Here is a 21,173-nt window from a genome sequence, read left to right as displayed (position 1 = left end):
CTTGCTCTACTATGTGCCAGTCTGGCTAACAATGGATTTTTGGAAGACCTATCATTTCAGGTAAAATAAAAGCCACAGGCATGTGGAAAGCTGGCTTCTTCACTTTTTTGATCTACAGTGTGGCAGTCAAGGATTATTTTAGAGGTAGAGCTGATGAATCATATTAAACTTTCTGATTCATTTCTGTGATAGTTAGAAACTATTTTCTTATCTTTATTGTATTTCTTCATGCATTCAGTCATTCACTTATCTCAAATACCTCAGGCTCAATTCCATTAGACTTTTTTTTGGTGTATTTTTTCCACAGGAAAATTTAGTAATTCTCGTAATTGATAGGTAAAATCTACAAAGCAGCAGTACATATTTCAAGCTCTTTTATGAATTAATGACCTTTTGACCCTAGCAGCAAAGGTCAAAAATCTTATAAAATTCATGACGGAATGTGTGCTGGCTTTATGCCACAAAAAATATGAAGTCAGTATTCAATATCTGTAGGGTTTCTTCTTGCAGCATATGAGTGTTCTGTGAATGTTTTAACACTAAGCTTTTACCTTCCATCAAAGTGGATTTTCTTCTGTTAGTAAAAGCTGAATGTTGTTTACTTCTAGGACATCAATAGTTGGATTCCTTTACATTTTGTAAAGGAATTCTCATTTTTGTATATTTATGTTGCATCTAGAGTTTCCAAGTACCTGCATAATTTTTAGTATTAATATCTCTACTTTTAAAATTTACCTTTTGAAAAGGGAGTGCAATCTAATGGGAAGGAAAGCATGAGATCTGATCAGAACACTGGTCTGTTTACATTCTCTGTGAAATATGCTTCCCATTTAAAATACTTGAGATTTGCAGTCCGTGTTAAGATTCTGGAGAATTTAAGACTCAGCATGACCTTCTGTGTATCTGCAAAATCAGATTTGTAAAATAGCAGTTTAGAAGTTCCTACAATGGGCAAATATGTCAGGAGACCAAAGCCATCCATAAAAACATGATCATGCCAAGTACCTTATAAAGAACTTTAAGATATGTGACTAGGGAAAAATAATAAGAAAGTAGGGGTTCTTACGTTTCTTGAATTGCTGATTTATTTTTTTTCTAAACCAGAACTTTATACACTTTTGAAAATTTCCAGTGTTGCTGAGCACCACACAACTTTTCCTGGATCCAATCTGTAAAACAGAGTTAGCACTCACTCAGAGTGGTAATCCCTAGAACTGAAAAGCATTTTTAGCAGAAGAGTTACATTAGATGAAATCTGAGGTGCCAGAGAAAGTGGCAAACATGGCAGAGAAGTCCTAGCTTTAAAAAAACCCAAACACTGCTGTAGGCACCTTATGACATGAAAGCATAAAAAGCTACTTAGAGAGAAGCATGGAAATGTGACTCTTTAGGCTGTTTCTTTTTCCTCTACTTGCTGTTTTGTTCTCTCTCTCAAAACTGCCTGCAGGCAGAATACCTCCAGCTGTAATCTTGACAAATCTCCCCAGCCACTCAGAACAGCCATTCAGTTAGGAGGTTTCAAAGGAAACCGATATTGCAGAAAGAGGTGTCGATTTCCTTCACTGTGAATCTATTCTTAATCTGTTCTCTAGCATAGTATCAGGAGATGCTGCTGGTCTTTCAAAGAGAAGCATGAGATCTTGTTAACAAGTCCCTTAGCATTTTTTTAATACAGTGGTGCTGACCCTGTGCCAAATTCCTTGTGGGTAATTGCATTTTATGTGCCCGAATTTTTAGTACTATTTGGCATTGTTCAGGTTTTTTTCCCTGCTCCCTACTACTTGGTTGTATTTACAATTAGTTTATAAACAGCTTGTGTATTTCACTGTGGGCAAAACTGCATTTCTCTCCTGCTTGAAGTGATTGCAGTTTCTACATTTATAAAATATGACCAATGAAGTAAGATGGTGGATCATAATATATATGTTGCTCTTTTATTAAAAGAGAACTACTGGTTTGTGCATGACCTTGTTGTCCTCTGTTGCTGTTATCTGCCCAAACACTGTGTTTTTTTCTTGTTTTCAATAGTTTGCATGGAACTAAATGTGCTATCCGCTGTGAAGAAGGAAAATACCATAATGGTAGAGAATGTGAACCATGTCACCGTTCCTGTGCAACATGTGCAGGTACCGTGCTGACAAGTATCTGCATCATTTCCTTTCCTGTATGTTTTTGGCTCTGATTTTATTCTACTATGTTACAGTTACAGTATAAAGTGATTGTTTACAGGTAAAAGCTTAATTCTCTTGATAGTTCCTTAATATAATTGAACTATAGCAGACTTCTTTCACCTAACATGAAAACCAAAGTTTTCTAATTGAAAGTGTGCATACACTTTATTTTTTTTTTTTCTTTTTCCTTTCTTTCCTTTTTTTTTTTTTCTTCTCCTCTTAGTAGAAATTGTTCTGAATTTCAGTAATGCCCTCCATTTTCTTTCTGGGATGGAGAAAAGACTGGTAGATTCTGTGCGAGCTTTAAAACTACCAACAGCCATTTCAGAAAAAGATATACTGAAATTATATAATGTTATCTATTCTAGCCATGTACTTTTATTGCTTGATGTTCCTGTTTGAAAGAAAGTAAGGCAGGTAAAACATAGTTTCTAAAATTAAAAGATTTTGCTACAGTTAGAGGTGGTTTCTGTTGGGCAGTAAGAGGAAGCTGCCAGTAATGCAGTATATTTTGTTTCTGGTTTAAGGTGCTGGAGTAGACGCCTGTATAAACTGTACACAGGGTTATTTTATGGAAGATGGAAGATGTGTGCAGTCCTGTAGTAGTGGTTATTACCTTGATCACTCTACTGAAAGTGGATACAAAAGCTGCAAAAGGTATCATCGGTGGCTAATTTATGTGTCTAATGTTTGGCAGTATATTAGTTATTACTCTGTTGAAAAAGATAATATTTATTAGAACATTCAACACTGCTGACTTCAAAGAACAGAAAAATACATTGCATACCAAGCAAACAAAGAGAAAAGTTTTGGTTTTTTTAATCTGAGTTATATTAATAAAGGCCTTCTCAAAGTGGGTTTTTTTTCGTGTACATCTAAGTCTGTCCATGTTAAAAGAGCCTGCAGTGAGAATCTAAGCAGGTATGCAAAAGAATATAAAATTTGCAGATCTGTCAGAGGATTTGCATTTCTCAGTAACAAACGAAAATAGGCAAACTATGTTTTTTTTATTGCAACTTTATTGCAGTTCAGAAGGACAGTAAGAGTTTTTCGGCTGCATATTCACAAACATGGCACAAGTGTATTACTAGACTGCTGTCCAGAATAGTTCACCTGACTTAGTGTACAAATGGGTGGATAAATCTCAAACAAGGCTGTGCCGTGCAAGGAAGGGACATTTTTTTCTGTCCCATCCTTTGTTAAACAAATGCCATTCATTGCCATGTGGAATCATTAATTAGGGACTCACTTTGATTTCAGGGCAGTAAGGAAATCACCAAATGTTACGGTTTTACACACACACACACACACGAAAAAAAATAATCGATACAAAATGAAAATGGGACAGAGCCAGAAGGGTGATGAAAGGACTGGGCAGCAGGTCAGTCTTTTCTGTCTTGTGGCTTTGACTCATGCCTTGCTAGCCCATGTGCACACAATCATCTTAGTACTTTTGTTGATTACTTCTGCATAGTTACTACAGTAATGCACCTAATAAAATACAGTGAATAGGAACTGGTTGGAGGAAAGAAGCAGGTCTGTGTTGCAGAGGAAGTTGTTTGTTGTTAATATTAATACTAATATTAGCATTAACATTAATATTAATATAGCAACTGATATCTCTAGAAACAGCAAACAAGCCCTTTGCAATTCAGAAAAGGTCTTTGAGAAACTGTTGTATTTGGTGAGGCCTGAAGAACAACTCCTGCCATTGTGTTCCAGATGTGATGCCAGCTGTTTGGATTGCAGTGGCCAAGGAGACAGAAACTGTACGAGCTGTCCAAGTGGCTATAACCTAGACACTGGTGTTTGTGTAGTAGGAACAGTCTGCAAGGATGGTGAGTGCAGTTCTCTGGAAAAATTAGTTTTACTACTGCTAGTTTCTTCTTTTACATGTATTGGGTTGGTATAGTCTGTTTGTTTAGTTTTGTTACACTCATCATTTGTGGCCTACATTACTTCGTAATTTTTTCAGGTTTATGAAAGGAATAAACTACATTTGCATGTATTAACACCATTAGTCACATCCACTTTATCTGAATTTTCCTAAAATAGTTTCCCCACTGCCAACAACATATTTTTCATTCCTTAGTTGTTTTTCGAAAGTCATTGCTCTCAAAAGATTTTTAGATGAAGACTCTAGTGTACTATCAATATAATCACATTTACCTATTTTACCACTCTAAACTGTGAAAATGCTGGTAAGTAAAATGGATTTTAAGTACCTGGAGTATTGGATTAATTATGTGAAAGGGTAATGAGAACAAAAGAATTCTGAAATAGAGGGCACCCAATTTGTGGTGGAGATTTGAACTTCCTCCAGGTTTTCTGTGGCAACTAAGATAGCATTCTTGTTGAATATGATTGGCATAATTATTCACTAATATTAATTCCTTTCTCATGTCACAATTACAGAGATGCTTAGATAGCATTGTGCTTCCCTAAAACTGTTATTATGTTAATCACTTGTAGGTACAGTCCAACAAGTATAGACCAACAGGAAAATCATACCAGAACAAAGCCCAGTTTTAAGCTATGTGGAAGATACCTGACATCAGGTGTATAAAAAGCTAACAATTACTGTTGGATCCAACTCATTTTCACTGGATTTAGTAGAATTTTTACCAACATCTTAAAAAAAAAAAAAAAAAAAAAGTGGGGGTGGAAGTTAAAAGTATCCTGTCCATCCTAAAGTTACATTAGAGGTACAGGTGAAGTATTTATGAGACCTTTTCACATCAGAACGTTAGAAGTGTCATTGTAATCTGGAACAAATCAAGGTCAGATATAGATGGACAAATGAACAGTAAGTGGACTGCTAAGAATTTTGAGTAACTGCAGTCTTAGTATGGTTTTTGCAGTTGGATTCTGCAATGCAAACATTTTACATTCCAGCTTGGTCTTTAGTATGGTTGGATAAATCTGTCTTGATTTGTGAACATGTAACTTTGATCAGATACAGTTGCCCAAGACAGAGGACACCCCATCCCAGTACTGCATCCCCATTATCCCAAGTGCAGCTGCCATGAAAGGGCGACATATCAATGTGTGCACATTCAGGCAGCTGCAGTGCATCATATTGGATCCCACCACAAAGCACGCATTCTCGACACTCTAGGGTAGCCAAGAAAAGTCCCAAAGGTGTTTTTTTCCTGTTAGTTTAAAAAGTATAGAAGGTCTCATTTCATTATCTGACAATCAAGCACGGGTTACTAGTCAAACTCACTCTATAGGATTTGTGTTTCTGTTGGGAATGTGTTATTCTTTTTCTGTGGTTTGTCCATTTTATTCTTTTGATTCATAAAAATTGAGAACAAAATCCTTTGCTGTAAATATCACTGTTTTCTAATTATTCTCTTTCTAATCTTTTTTTCCTTTTCACAAATGGATACAAATAATTCCCTGTCGGACCACACAATATCTCTTCCTGAAAAAAAAAAAATAATAATAATAATAATTAAAATGCTGTTGACTGAAATTCCTTCTGATGGACCAAATTTCCTACTTGCTGCCTGCTCCTGAATGGTCTCTTCAACCAAATCTGCCTGTCTGACCAATTAAACCTTCCTCCATTGTACACGCCATGCTCTCCAAACCTTCAACCTCCCCTCCTTCTCTTGCTGCTGCCCTTCGGAAGCCACGGAAGAGTCCTGGGCCGAGGGAGGATTCTGTATGCTGGTGAAAAAGAACAATCTCTGCCAGCGGAAAGTGCTTCAGCAATTGTGTTGCAGAACATGTACGCATAAGGGGTGAACTGACATCTCCCAGTGTCCTCCTGATCCTGTAGACTTATAGATTAATCCGTACTATTGAAAAAGGAAAAAGGAAAAAAAAAAACAAAACACAAAAGCAAAAACAAAAAAAAAAACAACCAAACAAACGAAAACAAACTAATAAAAAAAACACAACAAAGAAAAGAAAAAAAAAAAAGCCACCTCTCTCTCTCCCCCCTCTTTGTCTGGGGAGATGGTGAACTGTTTGTTGGAACTTAAATGGAAAAACTACAACACGCCTACCTTTCATAACTGGGTGTTTAGAGCTGAGCATCCAGGATCACAGAGTCAGTATTGTGTGACCAAAGCATTTGATGCCAAAATTAACATCTAACTCATTATTTGATTTCCTGTCAACCTTAGGATTATTCCTATTTTTTGAAGGTCCTTTTTCTCCCCTTTCTTTCCCTGCTTCTTTCCCCTTCAAGATGTTTAAAGAGTTTTGAAGAATACAACGAAAGTTTACATGGATTAAAACTAAACAATACAAAAATATTTGCATTAGTCTTTTTTGTGATATGTGTATTGACAGGGGGAACTTGAGTTCCTGAGGGGATCAGAAACATCATTAGGTGCAGGACTAAGTTCCACCCCTTTTGTAACAGTATTTAAAAAAAGAAAAGTGAACGTTTCTGCACACATTTCTTTCTTACTTCCTCTGCTGTGTGCTGTTTTTTGTATCACATGCAGTATGTATATATGTTTGCCCAAAATGTGCTTTTGGTCTTACTAGATTTCATTTTTAGACAGCTAGCTTATTAACAGATATGCTAGGATTTTTATTTTATTTTTTTAAATTGTCAAAGCTATTTCAAATAAACTTTAAAAAAACATTGTTCCTGTGGTGAACAAATTCAAAAGATACTACTTCTCTTGTTTTGCATAAGCTTGAGTAATGTATACGCTCGGAAGTCAGAAAACATTGCTAACATGTAAGAAGTATTCATAAATTATTGTTGTCTTATAACGTTCTTAAAAAAGGGGATATTATCATACAGATATATGGAGCTATTTCATAGTGCCCATATGTAAATGCCAGTGTGACTATATACGACAGGATGTGTTTACAGGACTGGATTTATAATTGTGCCAAATACATCTCCAGGAATAATTACATATAGGGCAATAAATCAATGTTTCTTTTGGTGTAACAGTTGTGTCATCATGGGCCTGAATCTGCTTTTAACTGCTCACAATAGAAATTTCAGCAGGAATAGTCCTGCTGAGGCAAATCTAATTACCTCACTATGAAACCATCCTGGATAGTGAGAGAAGTAGCCCTTGGCTTTCTCTTTTTACCCAGGCACACTAATACCAGTACAAATTTCTGTTTAATATATCTTCATTATCATGACTTAGCATACTGTTCAAAAGACAGTATTTTAGCAGAAAACAGAAAAATTGACTTAAAAGATAACTGTTTTCAGGGGATAATACTTAAAACTATAAAGTGTCTTTCTCAGTTATCTTTCGAGGACACACAAATAGAAAATGGATTGCAGAGATTTAAGCATGTAATGTTAGAAAATAAAGAGGATCAAAAATGGCTGTGTAAGTGTTACAAATGAATGGGTATAAACATAGAGGTAATGTGCCACCTTTAGCAGAGAGCAGATAAACCACTACAATCTGGTGCGGTGTGACAGGGGCCAGAAAAGCTCCTTTGGTGCCCATTACAAATTTCCTGATAAACATTCAAGTTTAAAAGAATTCGATTTGTGCTAGTTTAACTACTAGTCTGTTGCTGCCTCATTTCTCAGTTTAACATGTTTAACTAGAACATAATTCTTTCAAAGTTTAAGTTAATATTATATATTATATATAAATATATATTCATAATTGAGATTTAATTATGTAATGGATTGTAAAGAATTTGTTTGGATACTTACAAATGTCTCTAACACTATTACAGAGAAGAAATTAATATCTTTGTTTTCTTTAAAAAAACTGACACATTGTTATATCCAAATTCATTTTTAATGAAAAAATACTGTACATGTGTAAAATGTTCAGTTGTTATTTGTAAAATAGGGTAGTTCTGTTGTAACTGATATTGGCCAAAATCAATGTTATTCCATATTTTATTTTTTCTATTAAATTAACCTAAATTCCTGTTCTTTTTGTCTGGAAAAACATGTTGATAATGTATATGTAAAATATCTTTGTTGAAGGGAACAGGTAGCTTTATGGTGCAGAGCCCTTAGGTGCCACACACAACCCATTGAAGCAATTTGGGAGGATAAGGGTATATAATTTTATTGCAGATTCTTTTTGTTTGTTTGTTTGAAGTGATGGAGTTTATGACTGGTTTCCATGGAAACTACCTTATGTGTAGTAGCAGTACAGCCATGTTTGAACGCCAGTTGGTAACAGTGTTCATTTCCTCTGGCCCACAAGAGTTCAAGATGAGTATGATCTCTTGTCTGTTTAGGATTAAAAAGAGAAAGGCATAACTACCTATCAGCTCAGACAGTTTAGGAGGAAGGTTTCATCTTTGCAGTCATACATGCCCATTTGCACCATGAGATATTGATGTCTGTTCACATGCCAGCACTCATATCCAGTACACTTCAGACCACAAACCCAGACTGCCACTTGGGAACAGCAGGCTGTCTGTCCTTGCCAGTAGATCAAAAAGGCTCCATGTCGACTCTTCTGACCCCTGCATGGTGAGATCCTCCATCAACATTAGCTGATGCTCTCGTTCATTTCCCACTTAGATATCCAAGCAGCCACTTATCCAAGAAGTCATGTCTTCAGGTAACGTTTTAAGCACATCCACCGAGTACATGTAAAGAATTTCCGGGGGGGGGGGGGGGGGGGGGGAACAAAAAAAACCACCCACTTTTCAGCCTTAAACATTTCATTGTCACCAATTTGGTTTTCCAATGAGGAGTTAGGTCATCATTCTCACAGTTGCCTTTGTCAGTCCTTTGAGAGAAAGCATATGTGGCATGACACAGTCTTAGCAGTAGTTTGCTAAGGTCACACCTGGAACAAAAGGTCAGCCTAACCCATACTTCAATACTGTAGGAAGAGCAGCTTCTTTCAGCCACCACCCCAGCTTCATCTTCAAACTGTCATGAGAAATTCAATCAATTGTAGTGTCCTATATTGTCAAGATTTCATCTTCTTTGGATAGGAAATGTATGGAGAGTGATAATAATCTTGTTATAGCTCTGGCCAAAGAAGGTTTCTCTAGAGACCATATCTGTAAATGCTGAGCTGTCAGTTCTCACAAATGAGGAAACACAGAACTGAGTTTTAGTCTGAAAACCAGTACTTCCTGGTGCCAGCAGAGACTTTTTGGTAATTTTTATATGTGATGCCATAATAGCAGTGGCCAGGTGCAAGCAGAATTCATAAGTGGTACTGTAGTTAGTCCTTGTACAAGGGGATCACTGCAGCAACAGGACTGCAAATGAAAGAAGCTAGTTTGTTCCCAGCTGCTGAGTTTTCTTGGGTGATCAGTCCTTCCTCTCTGGTTCAGTGGTTCAGTGGTTTGGACTGTTCAGTATTTGACTTTGTGGTTTTGGCATGCAGAACAGATGTGGGCCATCCTAGGAAGATCAAAAACTGCTAAGCATGAGCAAAATGATACTTTTCTCCATATCTGAAAGGACTGTGAATGGCATCAATCCAAATCTAGTGATTGACTCCTGCCTTATTTGTATCACAAGTCAAAAAGCAATGACTAATTAAAGATACTCTTCTAGTTAAGACATGTCACTTCCATGGAAAAGTATTTGCCAGTTCATGTCTGATTAGGAGAATCCTTACCCAATCCTTAATTTAAATGCACCAAACTAGACCTCTTCTTGACTAAAAGTCTCAAAGACAAAGACAGCTTTGGTCCAGCTCTCTCATCTCCTCTCCGGTACATTTGCTAACACTATTTTTAAACAGAAAAAAACTTTAGGATGTCCTAGATCTGCAGAACATCCTGCAGAAGCCTGCTGTGTGAGGGCATGATTTTACAACAGAAGAAATGTTTCCTTTTGTGCAGTGGGGTTGCAGCCTTACTCCCTTTCTAGCTGCAGCTCTCCACTTCAGCCACACACCAGTTTTGCAGGATCAGCAAATCAGATACCTGCCAGCATATGTCAGTGGAAATCTTATATTTCTGACCTGTATCTCCTGTGGCTCTCGGCTTAGGCCCTGTGCACACCAGTCTCCACTGGCACATCCTACCTCTTTCTGGGGAGGCTTTGCAAACTTCCCCTCTGTGGAAAACACTGTTTTTTAATAAAGATTTTCCCTTACAAACTACCGCAGTCACTATTGAGATTGCAACTTTCCAATATGCCTGCTATCAAATATATTGAGTAATAGCAGGACTGCTGCTTGTTCCATGTTGTCAGGTAATGATAGAAGGTATGACAATATGAGCCTTGAAGATGAGTAAATCTATATACAGAGATGTTAGAGCTGAATACAGCAGTTTCACCCATCACTAAATACAACTTGCAGCTGGTCATGACCAAATTAATCCTCTTAATAGCCACATGACAACTAAAATGAGCATTATCTGTATGAGTGGCCATTTTAGGTAACTATCTGCTACATTTTAATGAAATTATTTAATGATGTGAATTACTGTAAGAAGGCCTGTTATAAATTCAAGATTCCTGTAAAGACATTTAAGTGACTGCTTGTAGGAGTCAAAGCTTTCAATTTTCAGTGCAACTTGGTGAACAATAACTTGTTGGTGAGCCATTACCATGCCTTACATTTATAGTGGATATGCCATTGTCATGTCATTGCTACAGAAAGAATGAAGAAAAGGTTTGCCATTAGATGTTTGTGCAAAATATTTAAAGCAAGCATTTAAAAAGTTTTACATGATACAGAGAAAAGTCTTAGGCAAGTTTTCATCAAAAAGAAAACTGACACCAACATCAACTTGCATGAATTAGTTCAGAATATGCAGTTTAAATGTATTAAAAACAAAAAAGTTAAAAATATATTTTATGAGCATTTTGTTTAGCAGGGAAAAACTGATTTCTGTTTGGCATAAATTTTATTTCTTTGTCTTACTTAAACTATCTTAAGAGATTTCATTTTTTGATGAAATTTATTATCTGATTTTATTTTTTTTTTTACCACATCATGAAATGCATGGGGGCTTAAATCCTTCTCATTAGCAAGTACTAAAGTGTCACGGGTAGCAACGCAGTGTCCTTGAGAACAAACTAAGGCTCTGAACCTTTGGATTGCATCTGAACAATGGAAGTACAATGAACACTTGCATTTCCACCATTGGTTCCACAGTGATCAACAAATAAGATTCAGATCTGTTGAAATCCTGGGACATCTTTGTGAAGTCTCAGAGCACAGTGACAGAGTCTCACTAGGTAAACTGTTCTGAAATCCTCAGGATAAAGTCAGAGAGGCTGCAGTCATGTTCACCTGCTATGCAAGGATAGCAGACACCACCAAAGAATTGCATTTGAATAGCCTGTGACTGAAACGATCCTGGAAGGACTTACTTTCTGGATTAGAAAGCAATGTTTCTTGCATAAAAACAGAGCCATTTTTCACTTCTAGCATGGGAAGTGTAATGAAAGGAAAGCATATTATGGTGAGACAGCTCTAAGGACTTAAAAAAAATACTTCCACTAAGCAACAAATGCAGCCTCTCAGTGCCACACCACTTGTTTTTTTATGTCCAGCTTATGCATTTGCTGCCAAAGATGGGCAAGGTACAGATTAGAAGAATGCCCCATGTACATTCATTTATTTATTAGTGTTTCTCAGGGTTTGGGGGTTGGATTTGTTGAAAGTCTTCTGGGAAAACAACATTACTTTTCAAAGCAAAAAATGCTGCTCAGTCACAACTCAAACATCTTCTTTTTATGGTGTTGTGCAATGAGTTAATTAAGTGCTCATTTTCCAATCATCCTGGGACAGGAGAAGCTAGAGTATTGAGAGAGGTGAATATTTACTTACCCCAGGAGAATGAAGGACTCCATCATGTCAACTCAATAATAACACTGTTCCCTGCACCACAACTGGTGTGATTTAGTTACAATTCAGATAATAATACATATCTTTCTATTCACAATTGTCTTTGGCATGTCCAGTAACCTCCTCCTGGTGCCTGCATATGTTCTTCGAGATGTAGGTTGGAAAGAAAGTCTAGCACCTGGTTGCCAGTCCCCATGGCTCAGATTGCTGTCAACCATGGTGCTTGTGACCACGCTAATGCACTATTCTGTGCAGTAACACTGGATCAAAAGACAGAAATAATTCAAATATTCACTCCCAAATAAAATAGCCCCTTTTCTTACTGCAAGAGCAAAACCATACTGAACAAAGTTGTGTAAAAGGTGCTCTTGCTGAGTCTGCCACTAGCACAGACTGCCTGAACACTTTGAATCCCAGGACTGAAAGGAGTATTCGACGAGCTCCCATGGCCAAACAGTGCCATAAAGCCTCTCTCCAGCTCTATGTGAATTAAAAGAGCTGTATCACTTACCTGTCTCTGCACCTTCAGTATGGAACATGTGGTCATTAAAGGAAACATCCTGGGCTGTGCTTTCCAGGGTAATCATCAAAAGTTACTACCTTGGCTATTCCTGAAGTGCTTGGAGTGGAGATGAGGAACCAGGGGAGATTTTAAGCAAAGGGAAATTACCAATGTAAGGGTATTAAATTGGCTGAAGAGTTACAAATAGGAATAAAAATTACTCTTTTTTACCTCTCATTAAAAGACTTCATTCAGACTGCTCCTTACTTTCAAGGAGATAAACTTGTTCCTTTTGGTAGATTTCTTTCAGGCTTTAATATGTATTCACCTTGGCAAATAAAACAGAAGTTGCTTTTGATTGACAGTATGAATCCATGTTGTTGTATACTGGTCCGGCAGTAATCTGCCTGCTGAAATTTTCCGTTATCAGCAGATCTGTGTTCACACCCTGATAAAGTTGGAGATCTCCAGTAGAAAGACTCTGTGCAGAAGTCTTTCTGTTTAAGATGGATGACACTGCCCTGAGACACCCAGCTCTTCCCATTTCAGGTGTATGTCTATCCAAGTCAGACTGCAGAAACCCTGTGGACAGGGAAGGCTATGTGTATACCAGTTACACACCCTTTGCTGCACAGCATAGGAGCGCGATGCCATGCTGCTGTGGTTGCCTCTGGAGTATGACATGTTTTTCTTCAGCATTGAAGGATCCTATCTCTAATGTACTCCAGGTGCAAATAACACCAGCTTTACTCAACGTATACAGTCAGCTTTTTTTTTTTTTTTTGCTTTTTTTTTTTTTTGCCTTTTTTTTTTTTTCAAAGCAGTACTATCAGCACAATGTGATAATTTTCAGGGAGATTCAAATGTTTCCATTCCACTGGTGTTTGGGAAATTTCCAGTTACTGAGATTCACAAAAAAATAGGAAACTTGACAAGATCAGGCAGGAAGATTTCCAGTTGGGAAGCTCCAGAAATAGAGAGGTTAAACAGACTTTTTCCATTGTCAGCCTACAACTTTGAAGGTGCCATAGTATTTCACCCTCCTTCAAAAAGTGAGAAGTGTGCAGAACAACATGTTAACAATATAGACCAGGATTGCGCCATTCCCCTTCCCTCTTTCTCCTGGGGTGAGCAGCAGAAACCTTGCCAGACTCTGACCTTTGTGCTTACACAGGCAAGAAGATCTCAGCCAGTGTTTACTTCCAGACATCCATTTGTTAGTACAAACAGAGTTTTAAAGTTGGTTTTTAAAATGCTACAGATAATGGTACAAATGTAGGCTTAAACTTGATTTTTAAAATAACATATTTCTGGAGTGTGTCTGTGCCAGCTGACTGCCCCGAGGGCTCTGGCTCTTCAGTATGTTTCTAACAACTATTGTATAAATACCATATAGAAATTAGAGAAGAAACACACAAAAAAAAGAAGGGGGGAAATCCCTCTGAGTCAGCAAAAAATGCATCTTTGGCTACTGTAAATATTGTTATTCTGCAGGGAAAAGAGTAGAGGGTTGTGTATGATAGTGTAGTGGATAAAGTTGCCTCCCTCCTGCCTGTCATGATTAAAGCTAACCTGATTTCAGCTAATCCTGCAACAAAAGAGTTTTCCATCCTAAAATCATTGTATCACTCCCAGCTGCACACACCGCCGTTTAGGAAAGATATGTTCGGCCTTCTTCAAGGTTCTGCCTTGTCCCGTGGCACAAGGGGGAGCTTCAGTGCCTTAGAACCAGCATCCTAATGTCAGCCTTCTGGTTCATCACTGCCTAGAGCACTTTTGGAAAAAAAAGACTTTTAATCCTGAATCCCTGTCATTACCTCAAATCATAGCACCCCAAAGGTTTCCCCATGAAGAGTATATTATTGTCATTTCTGCCTATCCAAACAGGGACACAGAAATTTGGTTATTGTGTAAAATGACTGAGTGGAGAAGAATAATTAGCAGGAGACTGAAAGCTAGAGGTTCAATTTTGTATGAGTGCCTAAAATTTTGGGGGAAAGGAAATGCCATAATCTCCATGTCCTAATATTTTCAAGATGAATATAAGATTTCTTTCAGGGAGCTGTAATCAATCAAACATTAGTTACAAGATAAAGACTGTACCCTTAATACTGCTTATGCAAAGCCATAAAAATTAACCAGCAGCTATACAGTGCTCTAGTCTGGGAACCAAGGGAGAGAGGTTATAGTTTGTTATTGCATAGTAAGTTGTTTATCTTGTTGTAGCTTAGTTTTTCTGCCTCCTTAATGGCTAGCAACTGTCCTTACCTCATTTTGAAATGCATCATATCAACTGATAGGAACCCAGCCCACGTGTAGGTTTCTTGAAAGCAGTGAAAAGCACAGTGTGCAACCTGATGTGGCCCAGATGTTGAATTCAACATTTCTAACTAGAAACACAAAATACTATCCATTAAAATCTGCCCATTGTGAGATGTCTGTTAACATAGCCTCAGTTATTATTATTTTTTTTTTAATAAGGTGACAAATGTTTTTAAACAAGGTAAATTAATTAAGATTAAATATGGAGTGATCCAAAGTAACTGATGAGCATTGCCTGATTGAAGGCATAGCTGAGACATACTGCTGAGAGTGCTCCCCATTATATGTGTTAGACGGCGAAAGAATTCAAGACAGAAGAAGACATAAAAAAGCGAAACAGTTGAGTCTTTGATAACCAGTATTTATCTAGCAAGATTTGTAATGAGTTATACCACCCGTAAGGAACTCTGGCAAACAGTTAAACTACCCTCTGGAATAGTTTGAAAATCTTCTTTAAAGTTGCATTTCAGTGTTTACTCTTTGAACATCTAAAAATTATTGTATTAACATTTAGTGACAGATCTACAGTTCTATATGTGACTTGCAATTCAGAGAGAGTAATACGCAAGTATTTTCTGTTGCACATTCTTATGTATGCTTTAAAATGCTCCAAGTCAGACAATAAAGTCAGCAGAAAACTGGTCTTGGCGCTATTCCAACACAGCTGAAATGAATCACAGCACTTACAATGAAAAGCATAACAGAGAAATAACAAATACCTTTTAAAACTGAGCACTTCTACCATGTGGGAAAGATTTGAATGGGCCTAGCTGAGATGTATTGATTAGTAGCTTAGGCTCTATGGATAAGCATACAGGCAGGGTGGGAAAATAAAATAAAGGACTGGAGGAACAAAAAGGTTTTCTAACGTATCGCAAACAAACATCAGAGAAGCAATTATTTAGTAGCATTACCCTGTCAGATTTCCTAGTGATACAAAGCTGGTAGTATAAAACACTGATCTAACAGACCTGCAATAAGACAACTTTCCAGATACTGCATTTTTTCCTGGCTGTGCATGACACAAGTATGTGTGTGTGTGTATGTGTAGGTATCAAATTTAAAATCTCATAAAGCATGTGTGATCATGGGTTTCCATGTTATGTCCTCTGAATACATACTGGAAAGAGCCAAGAGGCCCACATGAAGCAAATCTCTCAATGGCAGGATGATCTGCTGGAGAGCAGGCCACAGACATTTTTTGTAGAAAATCAGAATGATAAATACTGTATATTGTAATAGTTATTCATCACTACAACATTTTATCTCAGTAATGCCTGGTTAAATTTAGAATCTAGCTGAATTCTATGTCTAACAGCTGTACAATTTATATCTTTATCATTAGTCCTCTAGAAAGTAATCTAACAAAGAAGATAACACTGTTGCAATTCAGAAAACTACACCATTTCCATGGAATTATGTTGATTTAGGCAACTCAAGGTCTGGCCTATGTGGGCATGTGAGGGATTACATAAATACATTTATATATATATATATATATAAAATTTTAATTGGATAATGAGAACTATAAAAATGTGTTATGTTTATGCATATCAAGATTTCTGTTTCCCAATCTCATTGAGAGAATGTTCATTTGCTCTCAGTTCTGGATGTTTTTTCCCAGTTAGCAGTGACCCCACAGCAGCCTCTGCAGAGCATTGTTTTAATCTTCTATGTAGCTCTGTCATGAATTTTGGCTTGTCTTTTACCTCTTTCCTTTCTTCAGGAGGTACACAAACCTTTACAGAATGAAAATTTTGTGTTTACTTACATTTTGGGTGTCCCAGCTTTCACCCACAGCTGGCTAGATGTTCTGATTGGTATGGCTTTATAGCAATACTGTTCCCATCCCCTTAAACATTATAAGTACTATCATAGTTTGTATCTCATACCAAAGCCTTCAACTATTATAAAATCTGTTAGCACAGAAGTAGAAAACCCAAGGGACAGAGAACATAATTTGCAGTGTTTTACGAAATGTTTCTTTCCTCCATATAAACTTGTAGCAACAGTTGCTGCTACAGCACCTTTGCTCTCCCAGTGTAAGGAGCTCTGCAACTGAAAGCCAAAACCAACTCATTCCGCATTTGTATTTTGACTCCTAAGGTTCACTGCATTTGCCAAATCTGGATGTCCCAGCAGCTATGCAAGTGGAAAGAGTTTCTCCATATTGAAGTATCCATAGAAACTGCAGGGTTTATGTATTACATAGAATTTTCTGTCCAACCTCTTCCATTACTTAAGAATAAAGGAAAAGCCAATTCCCTCAAATATATAGATTCAGTTAGTATTATTTTTTGCATAATGAACTGATATAAAAGAACCAGTCTTGAGCTTTATGAAACTGCTTGATAAACTGATTTATTGTCCCCGCATGATGTTAAACAGATACAGTATTCATGCTACTGACTGACTTAATATCTCTGCTCTGAAAATTATCGAGCTTACAGCTTGATATTAATTAATATTTAGCAAATAAAGAGGCAAACTTTGCACTTCTGTGCTATAGTAGCACTAGCGTATTAATGATCTGTGTTTATATCTTTTTCTCATTTTGAAGGCAACAATTAATACAATTAAAAATATTTTTCAAATCCAAACCGGCATTTTGGCACCAAATTTTCATTCAGGCTAGGTAATTTATCATAAAATCACAGAACGCCAGGTTGGAAGGGACCTCAAGGATCATCTGGCCCAACCTCTCTAGGTACTGCTATAGTTGATATGAGATGGCTCAGCACCCTGTCAAGCTGAGACTTAAAACTGTCCAATGTGGGGGAATCTACCACTTCCTTGGGAGACTATTCCAATTTTTTACTGTCCTCATGGTGAAAAATTTACCTCTTGTGTCCAATCAGAATTTCCCCAGAACTTGTACCCGTTACCCCTTGTCTTTTCCATGTGACTCCTTGTAAACAGGGAGTCTCCATCTTCATGGTAGCCACCCTTTAAGTACTGGAACATGGTAATAAGGTCTTCCCAAATCCTTCTTTCCTCAAGGCTGAACAAACGCAGTTTTCCCAGCCTCTCCCCATACGGCAGGACCTCCAGTCCTCTGATCATCCTTGTGGTCCTTCTCTGGACCTGCTCCAGCCTGTCTGCATCCTTCTTGTAGAGCAGGGACCAAAACTGGACACAATATTCCAGGTGTGGTCTGACAGGCACCGAGTAGAGCGGGGTAATTACTTCTTTATCTCTGCTGGTGATGCCCTTGTTGATTCAGCCCAGCATGCTGTTGGCTTTCTTTGCCCCTGCAGCACACTGCTCACTCATGTTCAACCTGTTATCCACCAAGACCCCCAGGTCCCTTTCCACAGGACTGTTCTCCAGTAAGGTGGATCCCAGTCTGAACTGCACTTCTGGGTTATGTGTTCCCAGGTGCAAGACCTTACACTTCTCTCCATTGAACTTCATAAGGCTTCAGTCAGCCCACTCCTCCAGCCTGTCTCAGTAATTCTGGAGGGTTACTGGAGGACCTCACTTGTGACTGGTTACCAGTTTGAGAAGGAACTATCACCCTCTGGGTATGGTCTGTCAGCTGTCTCTCCACCCACTGCACAGACCACTTGTCCAGGCCTTAATGAGTCATTTTCTCCAGGAGGAGGCTGTGGGGGACTGTATCAAAAGCCTTGGAGAAGTCCACGTAGACAATGTCCACCTCTCACCCTGCATCAACTGAGTGGGTCACTTTGTTGTAGAATGTGATCAGGTCTGTCAAGCACAATTTGCCCCTGATAAATCCACGTTGGCTTTTCCCAGTCACAGGCTTCAATTGACATGTGACTGTCCCCAGGAGGATTTGCTCCATGGCCTTTCCAGTTACTGAAGTGAAGCTTAAGTGTCTTGGGAGCTGGACGAAAGATGCTATAGCTACAGTTTTGAGAAGCGCTAACATGTCTCTGACTAATGGAAGCTTACTTAAATTCTTTTCCTCCCATAACATGGCCCACGCCCATAAGCACACAGTCTTTGTGCTGCAGCTTGCCATGAGGTACATGCTGCAGCTGCACCAAGGACATTAAGTAATGAAAACTCCTAGGTAGCACCGATTTTGATGTAACTCTGCAAGGAGAGTCCTAAAAAGTCCCATACTTCGACTGATGCCAAGGAAATATCATTAACCCAATAATCACTCTCTGTCAAATACACTTGGAAAAATAAAAGTAAGAACATAAATAAGGACTAGAAACTCCTAATTCTGAGCATCTCAGTCCCCTAAGGAAGCCAGTACTTGTTTTCTTGATACCACAGGAAACATGCTCATTTCCATAATACAAAACAGATCTAATTCTTTTTACTCATTGTATTTTCAAACCTGGCTCAGTGCACGGTTTGTTTTAATGTGAGGTACTTATCTGAAATAATTTATTTTTTTTTTCTACCAGGGGAATATCTTGATGATTCCCAAGAATGTCAATTGTGCGAAGCATCCTGTCAGAACTGCATTGGACCTGAGCTGGACAAGTGTATCAGCTGCCCACTCACAAGGTAATTGTCTCCTAGCACAGTGCAGCCCAAAGATCTCTCATCATCATCATGGAAAATTGGCTGTATGGTCTTTAGCACTAGCTTGCACAGTTGAGTGAAGAAGCGAGCAATGACTAGGGCAAACAAAACCAGAGCAAGTGAGAAAACAAGACAGTTGAGTGCACAGGTGGTTGATGTTTAGCCAGATTATTTCTACAGAAAAAGTAAAACTTCCTTTAACATGCAGAATTTTCTTGCGTTGTCATCCTTTCAAAGTCATAAAAGCCAGAATCACAACAGTGACAAATTTCCAAGAGTCTAGAGCATCTGAAGTTGTACAAAGCTACAGAGTTTGGCACAAGGCATGAATATGGACACTGACACTGGCAATTTTAGAGATATTCGTAGCACCTAAACATTGTCCCCTAACAAGCATTTTAAGTCAGACTGGTTTTTCTAACCAACAATGAGGAGTGAACGGAACTATAAAGAAGCTTTACAACAGGATATTGCAGATCAGACTCTTACATTCAGGTCATCTTGCACCTAATTCAGTAACCTACTGGCTTTAAATTCATGTCCTACCAACACTGTTATCCTCACACAGATAGCTCTGGCTTTGTTGCATTGGATTGCATTGTAACCAGCTGATATTTACACTGGTATGAAATCAGAATCAGAAATAGTTACATTAAAAAAAAATCCCCAGACAATCCTGCTTTTTTACTGTGGAAATACCTATGATAGGACTGTGCCAATAGAAGACACACCAGGGCCAATGGAGCCCAAATTCACAGCTGAGGCAACAGGATTAATTGAAGGTGTATTACATCAGAAATGGCATTAGCATTGAAAGCCTGGGCAGAATTTTGGACTGTGGACAGAATTTCTCCAATTCACAGTTTCATTTAAATTATATTGTCTGTGTTTCCTTGTAACCTATTTTGTGAGTTTTGTACAGAGATATTTGCAAAACGAAGAAGGTACAAAGCAACACCATAAGGCAAAATGACCTAGGTGTTTGCAGTAGTTAGGTCTCTGTGACCTTCTGGAAGGGTGCTGCTGACTCTCCCATGAAAAATCCTGTAACAGATTTCTATTTTGGTATCTAACATTTCCAAAACCTTTTGGCGCCTCTTCTGCACAAAGTTATTAGAAAAACTCGTATTAGGACAGCTAATAGTAAAAAAAATAAAGAAAAAAATCACCAGAGGCCAAAGAATAAATCTTTCCGATGGACACTATTTGTTATGTACCCAAAATAGACCCATTTAATTGAAACAGAATTGTAAATCCTGTCACTTTTGAGAGCTTCAGATGGTGTCTATTGAAAACAGTAATGAGTAGCTATTAAATAATACAGACTAAAATTCAGCAGTCCTGCTTTCCTGCAGGAGAACACTTTTCCTCCTCAAAAAGGATGAAAAAACGTGGGGGTTGGGATTACTGAAAAGTAACATGAAAATGAAAATTCTAAATAATCTCTGTTCTTTGTGTAAGCTTAGCAGTAGATGTCACCTCATTTAATAATAAAGTCACTGTCAGATAATCCTCTTTTTTGACAACTCAAAATGTTATTACCTTTAAAAAAAAAAAAAAAAATTGAATTGCAGTTTTGCATATGGCCAAGATGATTTTCAGAACATTCTTTACCCATCTGTTTACAGTTTGAGCTATAAATATTAGTGACAAGATCTGACCTGCTGTTGTCCTCCGCTAGGGGAAACATAACAAAAAGTACTAAAAAGGTACTTTACCACTGTGTGAGTTGTTTGTAAGGATGGATACATTACAGCCAGCACATGTAGTAGAACACTGTAATATTTGCATATAAGCACAGCCCACCTGCATCCAGTAGTTCTGTCACAGTAATTTTGCATTTGCACAGAAACCAGCCAGAGGAGTCTGCAGTCCCCATGAAGAGCTGAATAAAGGCCTTAAACATGCAGGTACTGCTCTGTGAGCTAGTCA

General features: G+C 37.9%; 1 protein-coding gene across 2 annotated transcripts in view; it reads left to right on the top strand.

The window, feature by feature from the left end:
- Positions 1 to 21,173, top strand: part of PCSK5 (proprotein convertase subtilisin/kexin type 5) — a 250,386-nt gene that overhangs the window by 185,779 nt on the left and 43,434 nt on the right. The window contains exons 18-21 of one of the 2 annotated variants that reach the window (XM_051643618.1): positions 2,029 to 2,126; positions 2,699 to 2,828; positions 3,894 to 4,009; positions 19,121 to 19,223. In XM_051643618.1, coding sequence (XP_051499578.1) covers positions 2,029 to 2,126; positions 2,699 to 2,828; positions 3,894 to 4,009; positions 19,121 to 19,223 — 447 coding nt within the window. Of the gene's footprint in view, positions 1 to 2,028; positions 2,127 to 2,698; positions 2,829 to 3,893; positions 4,010 to 5,808; positions 8,061 to 19,120; positions 19,224 to 21,173 lie in introns of those variants that run through there. The other variant, XM_051643617.1, reaches the window with a different exon arrangement.

Source organism: Apus apus, chromosome Z (genome assembly GCF_020740795.1).
Source record: "Apus apus isolate bApuApu2 chromosome Z, bApuApu2.pri.cur, whole genome shotgun sequence".
NCBI lineage: Eukaryota > Metazoa > Chordata > Aves > Apodiformes > Apodidae > Apus > Apus apus.
Note: the sequence above shows the minus strand (reverse complement) of the source record. Positions and strands in the feature narration are given on the sequence as shown.